The 13,010-nt window shown below is 38.9% G+C and overlaps 1 protein-coding gene across 1 annotated transcript in view; it reads left to right on the top strand.

Annotated features, from left to right (window-relative positions):
* Positions 1–13,010, top strand: part of ANKRD45 (ankyrin repeat domain 45) — a 53,879-nt gene that overhangs the window by 9,488 nt on the left and 31,381 nt on the right. The window contains exon 3 of the mRNA XM_077756017.1: positions 8,158–8,325. Coding sequence (XP_077612143.1) covers positions 8,158–8,325 — 168 coding nt within the window. The remainder of the gene's footprint in view (positions 1–8,157; positions 8,326–13,010) is intronic.

Raw genomic sequence — 13,010 nt, 5'->3', positions numbered from 1 at the left:
CCCTTTGTTAGTTTGTTTTGTTTTTAAAATTCCACATATGAATGAAGTCATATGGTATTTATCTTTTTCTAACTGACTTATTTCACTTCGTGTAATACTCCCTAATTCCACCCATGTCATTGCAAATGGTAAGACTTCATTATTTTTGATGGCTGAGTAATATTTCATTGTGTATGTATGTACACATACACATACATACATACATACCACATCTTCTTTACGTGTTCATCAGTCAGTGGACACTTGGGCTATTTCTATAGTTTGGCTATTGTAGATAATGCTGCTATAAACATTGGGGTGCATGTTATCACTTAGAATTAGCATTTTAGTATTTTTTGGATAAATACCTAGTAGTGCAATTGCTGGATCCTAGGGTAGTACTATTTTTAACTTTTTGAAGAACCTCCATACTGCTTTCCAGAGCAGCTACAGCAGTTTGTGTATATATTTTGGATACTAACCCTTTATCAGATATGTCATTAGCAAATATCTTCCCCCATTCCATAGGTTGCCTTTTAGTTTTGTTGATTGTTTTTTTCCCTGTGCAGACTTTTTATTTTGATGAAGCCCAATAGTTTATTTTTGCTTTTGCTTTCCTTGTCTCCAGAGACAACAACTAGAAAGAAGTTGCTGCAGCTGATATTGAAGAGGTTACTGCCTGTCTTCTCCTCTAGGATTTTGATGGTTTCCTATCTCACATTTAGATCTTTTATCCATTTTGAATTTGGCTACTGTTATGGGTTCATTTCTGGGCTTTCTATTCGGTTCCATGGATCTATGTGTCTATTTTTGTGTCACTGCCATATTGAAGTCCAGAATTGTGATGCATCTAGGTTTGCTTTTTTTTTTTTTTTTTTTTTTTTTTAAATAAGGTTGCTTTGGCTATTGAGGTCTTTTGTGGTTACATCCTCCTGACTTCTGGTCTTTTGGGAAATGCCTTGTTTTCTTATTGAGCCAAAGACGGATCTCTGTAGTTTGTTGTTTATTGATTGTGGAACTTCCTCTGGTTCTGGCCAGGCTTTTGTCACTAAACCTGACTGTACTCAAGCAGGCATGACCAGAATGAATTACTGTTTAAAAATTTCTCTCCACATAAAATCAAACATTTATTAAGGGTGGAGGAACAGCAGGCCTTGTGCTGAGGGCTCAGGTTATAGAAAGATGAATGAATTCAGCCTTGGACAAGTTCACAGTTTAGCAGAAAACAGATATGTAAATAAGTAATCACTATATGGTGTGATTAAGTATGAGATCGCTTAGAGGAGAGATAGGTCAACTTTACCTGGAAGTATTGGGCACGGTCAGGGAAGGTTTCAGGAGGCAATATTTCTATGGAATCCTGAAGAATGACAAAGAGTTTACCAGAGAAAGGAGAGATGAGGGATAGAGCATGGCAGGCAGTGTAGTAATTGCAATATCAAATTTTAGTATTACAATATTGCTCATGTTCTGGAATACTTACCCACTATTTTAGGTAACTGAAATAGTGGTCTTTTTATAGGTATAATAGTATTATTTGGTATTTTTAAAAAAATGACATCTGAGTCACTTATGTATTGAGAGCAATATTAATAATTTAATTGCTAAATGTATACAAAAAGTCTACAAATTTAGGTGGTTGATATTGTGGTTTTGCAAAAATTTCTGTTGTAAGAATAATTTGAGTCCCAAAACTTCCCAAATAAGTAAATGTGAATCTCATCCATCGTTTTGAAACTGATCAGAAAACTGAAATAGAATCTCTTTCTGTACATGAAGAAATTAAAAAAGACAAATATGAACCAACAATATTTTCCCTGGGGAAAAAAAGTTACAGCTTACTCTTAATAAAAAGATTGCAGTGTTTGCAAAAGAGCAAAAAGCTGTTTAGAGATCTCTCTCTTCAAATTAAAGGTAAAATAATTTGAAGGAAAATACTTGGTTTTAGTTTATAACCAATTCCAACTACTGTTGAATGAGAAAAACTTCAACAACTAAAAAAAATTTGTACAAAATATCTTGGTGTTACTATTGACACATTTCGAAAAATTGAATAATTTTTCAATTGAAATTTTCATGATTAATTACATTTCTTTATTTTTATAGTATTTTTATCCTTAATGTTTTGGTTTTATATGATTTTATATTGCTAATAGAGTGAAAATATACCTTAACATTTCTATTTCATACATATGCTTTTGTTTGATATCTTATGCTTATACATTTTCATATTTAAAATGTATTAGTTTCATTAATTAAAGAAATGAATTCCGAACTCCTTTTATAAGATACCAGCATGCTAGGAATTTACCCAAGGGATACAAGAGTGCTGATGCATAGGGGCACATGTGCCCCAATGTTCACAGCAGCACTCTCAACAAGAGCCAAAACATGGAAAGAGCCTAAGTGTCCATCAACAGATGAATGGATCAAGAAGATGTGGTTTATCTATACAATGGAATACTACATGGCAATGAGAAAGAATGAAATCTGGCCATGTGTAGCAACATGGATGGACCTTGAGGGTGTTATGCTGAGCAAAATAAGTCAGGCAGAGAAAGACAGATACCATATGTTTGCACATATGGTGGATTAGGAGGAACATTTAACGGAGGACTGTGGGGGAGAAGAAGGCAGGAAATAGTGGGGGAGAGGGAGTGAGGGCAAACCATGAGAGACTCTTGAATGCTGAGAACAAACTGAGGACTCATGGGTGTGGGGGGGGGTAGTGGAATGGGGGTGATGGACATGGAGGAGGGTACTTTCGGGGATGAGCACTGTGTGTTGTATGGAAACCAACTTGACAATAAACTATTTTTAAAAAGTAGTAAGTATTAAAGTTATACTATTATTTTATTCCATTACTGTAATTACTATTTCAGGTAGAAAAAAACCCCAGCATATGAAAAGTTGTAGAGGCATGAAACAATTTGATTTGGGGGGCACCTGGGTGGTTCAGTTGGTTAAGCATCCAGCTTTGGCTCAGGTCATGATCTCACGGTTCATGGGATCTCACCGCATCGGGCTCTGTGCTGACAGCTAGCTCAGAGCCTGGAGCCTGTCTTCAGATTCTGTGTCTCCCTCTCTCTCTGACCCTCCCCTGCTCATTCTGTCTCTATCTTTCTCTCAAAAATAAATAAAACATTAAAAATTTTTTTAAAAAAGGCAACAATATGATTTGGGAAATTCAAAAAGTCTGGTAGTGTTGGTGGTAGGCAGGTTTTGAGAAATATTCTAGATAGGTGAGTATTTTTCTTCATGGCCTATTTTGTTTTTGACTCGTCATCCCCATTCTTGGACTTTGACCTTACCATATACCTTCATTAATTTATAGCAACCCTGGGGGTACCTGGGTGGCTCAGTTGGTTGAATGTCTGACTTCAGGTCAGGTCATGAATGATCTCACAGTTTCTGACAGAGCCTGCTTTGGGTCCTCTGTCCCCCTGTCTCTCTGCTCCTTCCCGCTCACTCTCTCTCTCAAAAATAAATAAATAGACATTAAAAAAAAAACCTTTATAACAGCCCAGAGAAAAGTACTTATTTTCTCTGTTCTTTTGTTTTCTTATCTATAAGCGAGAACAATGTTAGTGCCTACCTTATAGTACTGTAGTGAGTGGATAACAGTGCCTTTATAGAGGAAGAGATTCCTTTTCTTGTCTGATCTTTAGCTGCTATGAACTACCTCCTTTGCTGACTCCTTCTCTATTTAGTAACTAGTAGTCTTTCACAAAGAGATTATTTTTCTCTTAGAATTAATCCTAATCCTTTCCAGTTCCACTTATGGTACCTTTCTTGCTACTGGGATTTCTAACATGTGGCCTTCTGTATCTCTCTCTTGGGATCCAGTGTTCATTGACAACGTTATGGGAGGATGTTAGGAAAATCTCTTTCTCATCTGGTTGCTTTTGAAATTATCTTATTTAAATAATTTTCTTCTTCTGGAAAGGCAATTGCGTTAATGTACTTCAAGTATTCTGTGTATTTCTTTCTAAAAAACAAGCCATCTTTGGGGCGCCTGGGTGGCTCAGTTGGTTAAGCGTCTGACTTCGGCTCAGGTCATGATCTTGCGGTCCGTAGGTTCGAGCCCCGTGTCAGGCTCTGTGCTGACAGCTCAGAGCCTGGAGCCTGCTTTAGAGTCTGTGTCTCCTTCTCTCTCTGCCCCTCCCCCGCTTGCTCTCTGTCTCTGTCTCTCAAAATAAAGACATTAAAAAAAAATTAAAAAACAGGCCATCTTCAACAAGGGGAAAAACATGTAAAGGTGTTTTAAAAACATGCACATTTTTTGTTAAAAGCCTCTTTCTATTTAGAATTTTTTTTCTTATTTTTAAATTATGTATATTAAATAGGAAAAAAAATAGATGTTACCAGTGGCCTGTAACATCAGCCTTGAGAAAAGCAGTAGAAGGAGCTAGAACTTCTCAGTTGGAATGGCCCCTTGCTCATGTTAGCATTGTCTTGTCTGTAGATAGTGTCCTCCCTGCCCCCCAGCAAATCAGGGGCCCTGGACTTTTCAGCTCATTGAAGACTTCAGGCAGAAGGCAAGAACAAGGATGGANCCCCCCCCCCCCCATTTTGTAGAAGATAAAGGCACAATGAAATTCTTGGGCCAATCTCAATCTCTTGGTTTTTGAAACTTCTCACTTGTTGTGATACTATATAAAAAAAGTTGGGCTAAAGAGGGGAGGTAATTCCAATTTTGGCTGGTCACTTCATCTTACTTTGATTTCTTTATTAGCTGTTCTAGTTATGATATCCTTAAGACAATGGTAGTTCACAACTTGATGTAAAGCAGAAGTGGGATTGTGGGAATATGGCAAGTGGGGAGCCAAGGAGACATTTCTGGAAGGAAGTAGAGGAATCATTAGTCTCTCTTTCCTTGCTGTACTCAGTGACAAATGCATAGGTGTTGTTTCCTACTACTTATAAACACTTTATTTGACAACAGACCTGGGTTTCAATCTTGCTTTGGTTGCTTACTACCAGTGTGGGCTTGGGCAAGGTATAGCCTCTCTGACCTTCACTTTCCTCTGCATCTTTTAATGGGGCTAACAATACTGACTTCATAAAGTTAGTGAAGGCATTAAATGAAGTAGTAGTACATAAACTGCCCAGTACTTAATACATTCAATACATCTATTCATTCTGTGGCTCAATTCTTCTTGTAGTAGTAGTGCATGCCTCTTTGGCTAGTTAAATGAGTCATAAATACATCCTGTGGGTAGGCTGAAACCATGAACTTTTGACTTGATTTTTTTAAGCCAGTGTGAAAAATTTTAATGATGCCTCCCTGTTTTTCACCCCCTAGTAGTTGCCTCAGTTAGTCTAAAAAGCAACTTTCTAATTTAATGGGTCGTGATTTCAGTTTTAATTCAAATGATTAATTTCCAAACCAAAGGCACACATAGATGTCATAATTTGTATGATTGTATTAACAATAATGCTAGCATACAACCACTCTCAAAATAACACCAGCATTCTTCACAGAGCTAGAACAAACAGTCCTAAAATTTGTATGGAATCAGAAAAGACTCCAAATAGCCAAAGCAATCCTGACAAAGAAAACGAAAACTGGAGGCAATGCAATTCCCGACTTTAAGCTGTATTACAAAGCTGTAATCATCAAGACAGTATGGTATTGGCACAAAAACAGATACATAGATCAATGGAATAGAATAGAGAACCCAGAAATGGACCCACAAATATAGAGCCATCTGACAAAGCAGGAAAGAATATCCAATGGAAAAAAATACAGTCTCTTCAGCAAATGGTGTTGGGAAAACTGGACCATGACATGTAGAAGAATGAACCTGGACCACTTTCTCACAGCATACACAAAAATAAATTCAAAATGGATGAAAGACCTAAAATGTAGGACAGGAAGCCATCAAAACCCTAGAGGAGAAATCAGACAACAACCTCTCTGACCTCAGCTACAGCAGCTTCTTATTTAACATGTCTCTGGAGAGAAGGGAAACAAAAGCAGAAATGAACTATTGGAACCTCATCAAGATAAAAAAAACTTCTGCACAGCGAAGGAAACAATAGAAAAACTAAAAGGCACCTGACTTTCAGATAAAGGGTATATGATATGACATATCAGATAAGGGGTTAATATCCAAAATCTGTAAACAATTTATCAAACTCAACACCCTCCCCCAAAAAAAAAGAAACCAATCCAGTGAACAGATGGGCAAAAGACATGAATAGACACTTTTTCAAAGAAGACATCCAGATGGCTAACAGACACATGAAAAGATGCTTCACATCACTCATCATCAGGGAAAACACAAATCAAGACCACAATGAGATACCACCTCACACCTGTCAGAATGGCTAAAATTAACAACTCAGGCAACGACAGATGTTGGTGAGGATGTGGAGAAAGAGTAACCCTTTTGCACTGCTGGTAGGAATGCAAACTGGTGCAGCCACTCTAGAAAACAATATGGAGGTTCCTCAAAAATTAAAAATAGACTTATTTTTTTATTAAAAATAATGACTTAGCAATTGCACTACTAAGTATTTATCCAAGGGATACAGGTGTGCTATTTCAAAGGGGCACATACATCCCAATGTCTATAACAGCACTATTGACAATAGCCAACGTATGGAAGGAGACCAAATGTCCTTCGGCTGATGAGTGCATAAAGAAGATGTGGTATGTATGTGTACACATACTAGAATATTACTTGGCTACAAAAAGAATGAAATCTTGCCATTTGCAACAACACGGGTGGAACTAGAGTGTATTATGCGAAGTGAAATAAGTCAGTCAGAGAAAGATATATGATTTCACTCATGTATGGAATTTAAGATACAAAATAGATGAACATAAAGGAAGGGAAGCAAAAATAATATAAAAACAGGGAGACAAACCATAAGGGAATCTTAAAAATTTTTTTTAATGTTTATTTTTGAGAGAGAGAGATACAGAACATGAGCAGGTGAGAANAATAATGACTTAGCAATTGCACTACTAAGTATTTATCCAAGGGATACAGGTGTGCTATTTCAAAGGGGCACATACATCCCAATGTCTATAACAGCACTATTGACAATAGCCAACGTATGGAAGGAGACCAAATGTCCTTCGGCTGATGAGTGCATAAAGAAGATGTGGTATGTATGTGTACACATACTAGAATATTACTTGGCTACAAAAAGAATGAAATCTTGCCATTTGCAACAACACGGGTGGAACTAGAGTGTATTATGCGAAGTGAAATAAGTCAGTCAGAGAAAGATATATGATTTCACTCATGTATGGAATTTAAGATACAAAATAGATGAACATAAAGGAAGGGAAGCAAAAATAATATAAAAACAGGGAGACAAACCATAAGGGAATCTTAAAAATTTTTTTTAATGTTTATTTTTGAGAGAGAGAGATACAGAACATGAGCAGGTGAGAAGCAGAGAGAGAGGGAGACACAGAATACGAAGTAGGCTCCAGGCTCTGAGCTGTCAGCACAGAGCCTGACTCGGCTCGAACTCATGGACTGGAGATCATGACTTGAGCCAAAGTTGGATGCTTAACCGACTAAGTCCCTTTTCCATAAGGGACTCTGGAATACAGAGAACAAACTGAGAGTTGCTGGAGGGGTATTGGGTGGGGGGGATGGGCTAAATGGGCAAGAGGCTTTAAGGAGGGCACTTGTTCAGATGAGCACTGGTTATTACATGTAAGTGATCAATCACTAAATTCTATTCCTGAAATCATATTACACTGTATGTTAACTAACTTGGATTTAAAATTTTTAAAATAACAATAATATTAACAATTAGAGTTTGTTGGAATCCCTTAGACTAATAGTCATGGGTCTAATTGTGTTCCAAAATAGATTACTTCTAGGGATGTGGCTGTCTTCCTTAGAAATGTTGAAAAGCTCAAACTTCAGTCTCCCTGTGTTAGTCTCTTGCATCTATCATTTACTGGCTGTGTTCCTCAGGCAAATTTCTGGACCTCGGTTTCCTTATCTATAAAGTGGGAATTATAAAAGTTCTGACCTCATAGGATTTTTATGAACTAAATGAGTTTACTATATATAAAGTACTTAAAATAGTGCCTGGCCTGCAGTAATTGTTCAGTACTTGATTGCCATTGTGATCTTCTGTTGAATAAAATAGCCTAAAACAATGTAGTCTACTTGACCTGACCATCTTCATTCTACTTGGTAGGTTACACACTCTTACACTGTGCTGCAGCCTGGGGTCGTTTGGAAACCTTGAAAGCACTCGTGGAATTGGATGTTGATATACAAGCTCTGAACTTCCGGGAAGAAAGAGCTCGAGATGTTGCTGCCCGGTATTCCCAGACCAAGTGTGTTGAATTCCTGGACTGGGCAGGTAAGGAAGCCCACAAGGTAGTAGTGTAACTGAACCAACGTCAGTTTGTTCCTTGGTGAGTCACAGATAGAAACCATACCAGGAGAGTTGTTGCACAAAGGAAACTTTATTTGCAGCAAATTAGGAGATCACAGGGAATTAATGTCCAAAGCTGTGACTCCCCAAGCAAGGGTGGATGGGTTCTGTTTATTTAGGGTTGAGATAAATATTTAAGAAGGGGATCCTTGTCATTATTTGTAGAGGTGGACATCAGGATCCCACATGCACCTTAAGGAAACAGGTCTATACATACATTGTATATTATGTAAATGAGGCTCGTGCCACTCCCTGGGTGGAGATTTTAGTATTATAATGAGGTGAAGGTAGTTGTTGGTCATTTTAGAGGTCACTCTATGGTCCATCTGCACAAGCATGAGTCAAGGGTTATGCTTAAGCTACTCTGCATGGTCTGGGCCTGCTGGCCATCTTTCAGGGCAGTTGCTATGACGGGGGTGGGGGTGGGGGGGTATTTCTGTTTCCATTTGCCTGGGTTGAGACGTAAGCTGGAAAGCAGCTTAAGGGAAAATGTGCAACAGGGGTTGGTGAGTACAAGCAGGTGGACAATAAAGGTCAGGTCTTGGGATCTAGCTGATGACAGTAGCAAACAGACTGAGTGATAGATTTTTTTCCCTAGGAGTAAAAGGTTATACCCTCAACAGAGCAAGAGATGATTAGCATTTTCACCTTTTGTCACCATGTTTTATTTGTAGATATAATCACAAGTCACTGGTGGTGATAATGTGTGAAATCTCCCTCTTGTTTCTTTTTTTGTTTGCCATTTTGCTATTGGCCTCCAACATTGTACTTAATAGAAACTGTGCATATTGAAAGCTAGTTGACTNGTAGAGTGGACCATTCCTTAACTTTTTTTTTTAATGGCATATTTGAGTCATATATTTGCTTTCCCAGGTAGAAAGTTATAATAACTTAAAATGATTTTCCAGGCAAAATCAATCTATAGTGTTAGAAGTTAGAATAGCAGTTACCTGTCTAGCATGAAGGAGACTTCTAGGATGTAGTGTTTTTTTCTTAATCTGGTTGCTAGTTACATGGTGTGTTCATATGTGAACACATTTATAATTTTTGCACTTTTCTGCATGAATGTTACTTCTTCAATCAGATATCAAAAAGCTGTGTGCTATTTTGAACTTTAGTGATATTTTGCTTAATTCATTTTCACAACCCTGTAAAACATAGCTTAGAGATTTCTAGAGATAATACCTGTGTAAGTACACACACTGGTTAAAAAAACTCAGTACTTGTGAAGTTCATGGCATTTATTTTGCATAGTTATCTGCATTTGTGCTTTCAGCAAGCATTTATTAAATGCCCACTATGAGCATAGCATTGTTGTAGGTACAACTGGTTGTTCCTTCTCTCTGGATGTTTGTTAGGTGGGGGATGATAAGCTATAGACATAAATAACAACATCAGAAAGACTAGGAGTAAGGGTGAAAATCAGCAGAACAGGTGGTACATGCTATGGGGTTGTCAAAGAACATGAAGTCTGAGCATGTTGGAGTTTTAGAGAATGGGTAGGATTTTAATCCAATAGGAGGAGACAGAGTATGAGCAAAATCTGTAGGCTGGGAATGGAAGTGGCATTTGTGGAAACAGTGATGAGATTGCATTACCAGAATAATAAGTCGTAATTTGCAAAGGTGGGCTACAGCACAGGTAGAACTGTAAAAAAATAAGTACATGTGCTTTTGAATCAAATTGCCTGAGTTTAAATACTGGTGTTTCCATTTGAACCTATGTGATCTTGGACAAGGTACGTAAATTCTTTACACTTTAGTTTTCTTTTCCAGTAAAGGGAGCCAATAATAGTTTCTACCTCTTGGGGTTGTTGTGAGGAATGAAATGAGATGATATAAAGCACTTAGCACAAAGCCTGGTGTGTGATCAGCACTTGAAAAATGTAGCTGCTATTGGGGCACCTGGGTGGCTCAGTCAGTTAAGCAACCAACTTTGGCTCAGGTCATGATCTCACTGTTCGTGGGTGTGAGTCCTACCTGCTTTGGATTTTGTGTGTTTCTCTGACCCTCCCCTACTTGTGCTCTATCTCTCTCTCTGTCTCAAAAAATAAAAACATTAAAAAAATTTTTTTTAAAACGTTGCTGCTATTGTTACAGCCAGATTGTACCTTTAAATGTCAGGCTAAGATGTTTTCATTTCATTTCTGTAACTACTGGGAGCCATTGAAAGTTTTTATGTAGAAAAGGAAGATGAAAGTGATATTTAGGAAGATACTTCTGATGGCAATAAGGAACTTACTTATCAGTAAAATGAGAGGGAGAGCTGAGAGAATAGTAATAAAGAATTGAGACAAGGTAGCACATTTGGGAAGAAAAAGATGTTATGCTTTGTGGACTTAAAAAAAGTTTTTATGTCTTTATTTTATTTCAAGAGAGAGAGAGAGACAGAGACAGAGTGTGAGTGGGGGAGGGGCAGAGAGAGGGAGACACAGAATCTGAAGCAGGCTCCAGGCACTGAGCTGTTAGCACAGAGCCCGACACTGGGCTCTAACCCACGGACTGTGAGATCATGACCTGAGCCAAAGTCGGATGCTTAACCGATTGAGCCACCCAGGCGCCCCACTGGATTATATTATAGATCATTGTCTACTTGTGCTAATGTTTTCTAGGGACAATGTTTATGAACACTTTCAATTTCATGGTTAGATCTATAAGTAAAAAGAAAACAAATAGCAAAGAATTTAATTGATTCCCCATGAATAGCTATTGTAGGTGAAATTCATGTTGTATAATTTAAAATCCATTTTTGAAAAATGATCCATGAGTTTTAAAAAAACACAAACCAGGGACAAATTTTACTGTAACTTTTCTGAAAAGAAACAGTTTGGGGTTTTTGAGTGTGAACTTCCATTGTTTTTCTTCTTCCTCATACCAATCTCTTTATTTTGGGTCCTTACATTCTTGGGGGAATTATACCTAATATTTCCTAATAATTAAGATAAAAGAAGACTATAATACTATAAACTTGCATTCTGTTTTCTGATCAGTGATGGAATTGTAAGGAGTGGAGCTTCATGGGAATGTAGCTATGGAATGCCAGAAACACAAACTACTCAGCAAAACATTTAACATTGTTTGCTTCAGACTTAATGAGAATTTAAACCACTGCTATTTCTTGTTCAAGTGATTAGAGTAGGGGTCACCTGGAGAGGTTTTAGGGGTGAGAGATTCCTTATATTGTCAGATGGTCTGGGAAAAAAACCCCACCCCCTGCACTGGGGCTTGAGGCCTCTGCCCAGCCCATCCAAGGATGTCCTCGAAGGCTCTTGGTGTCCTCCCAAGAAAAATTTCAAAGACAGACCAGACACAACCATCAAGGGATGCAAGGAGGAAAGTTCATTAACGTGAGGGTACATTCTTGAGGAGACAAGAAGGCGGAGAAGTAGGGAGTTCCGTACTTCCCGCCTGCATCTCTCAATCAAGGAAGGGCTGAAGCCAAAGGACTCTGAACCGCAAGAGTCTGGGAGGAAAAGAGATGGAATCCACTAAGAAGATAGCCTCGTAAGTGCATGATTGCAAACTGAGGAATATAAAAATGGGCTGGGACATGGAGGCACAGAGGGGAGGGAGCCCCTTCTGCAGAGAGACAAAGGGAAGAGAAAGAGTGGCTGGGGAATTGTAGAACTGTACCTGGAGAAGANCTAGGATCCTGTCATCCCATCTCTAACTGCAGGGCTTTTGGAGAGAGATCCTATCTCTAACTGTGGAGCTTTCCTTGGACTGGGTGCCCCAGTCCCAGAAATTCCCTCTGGGATAGAAGGTATGCAAGGGATGCAGTCGTCATCAGGAGGAACCAGTCCCCTGCTCAGTCCCCTACTTGGACCCCTGCTAGGAAGTGCCCTGGCTTGCCGGATTACATTTTGGGTGGTATCATTAATGCAGAGTAAGAGCTTGAAACGTGGCTGGGTGTGGGACATAGAACACAGCCCACCTTGGCTGTGCCCATGGCACAGTGAGATTGGACCCAAAGGAGTGATTTGGAACACCTGATTTGAGAAGGGACTGGGGGTTGCCATTTTTCTCCCCAAACCCACCAAGGCAGGGCCTCAGGGAGCAGCCCTGGGGGACCCACAGTGGAGGTGAGACCCGCCTACACCAAACCACGCCCATCTGTGCTGGGGTGCTGCTTTTGTTACCAGAGACTATAGAGGCTGCGGAAACAGCCCCTCCCCCAAGACCCGCACTGATGCATTGCCGTGATTAACTCTAGATCAATTCTTGCTATTCAGGTATATTCTTTCTTATCTCATTCTTATCTCTCCCCTCCTCTGGACTGGTTATTCTGGTTATAGGTTTGCTTTAACAGGCATATTTAATCCATTCTCTTGATGGGTGTTCTACACCTCCTTCGTTACCTTCCTTTTCTCTCTCTGAAATAATCAGACTATATAGTTTCTCTGGGTAACATTATCTTTGTTTCCTTTCTCCTCATGTCCCATATTCTCCTTTTTCTCTTTCTGAATTAATCTTTTTAGTCTCTCTTCCTGGTCAGTGTTCAATTTCTCTTTCTCCCCACCCCTGTAATTTCTCTCATTGTATATGCTCTTCCATCAACAGTGCCTCCACCCTGCTCTTTATCTATAGATGGGATTTCTGGTTTTATGCTTT

Source organism: Crocuta crocuta, unplaced genomic scaffold (genome assembly GCF_008692635.1).
Source record: "Crocuta crocuta isolate KB4526 unplaced genomic scaffold, BGI_CrCroc_1.0 scaffold122, whole genome shotgun sequence".
Classification (NCBI taxonomy): domain Eukaryota; kingdom Metazoa; phylum Chordata; class Mammalia; order Carnivora; family Hyaenidae; genus Crocuta; species Crocuta crocuta.
The sequence above is the reverse complement of the archived record's forward strand: the minus strand, read 5'-3'. Positions and strand labels throughout refer to the sequence as shown.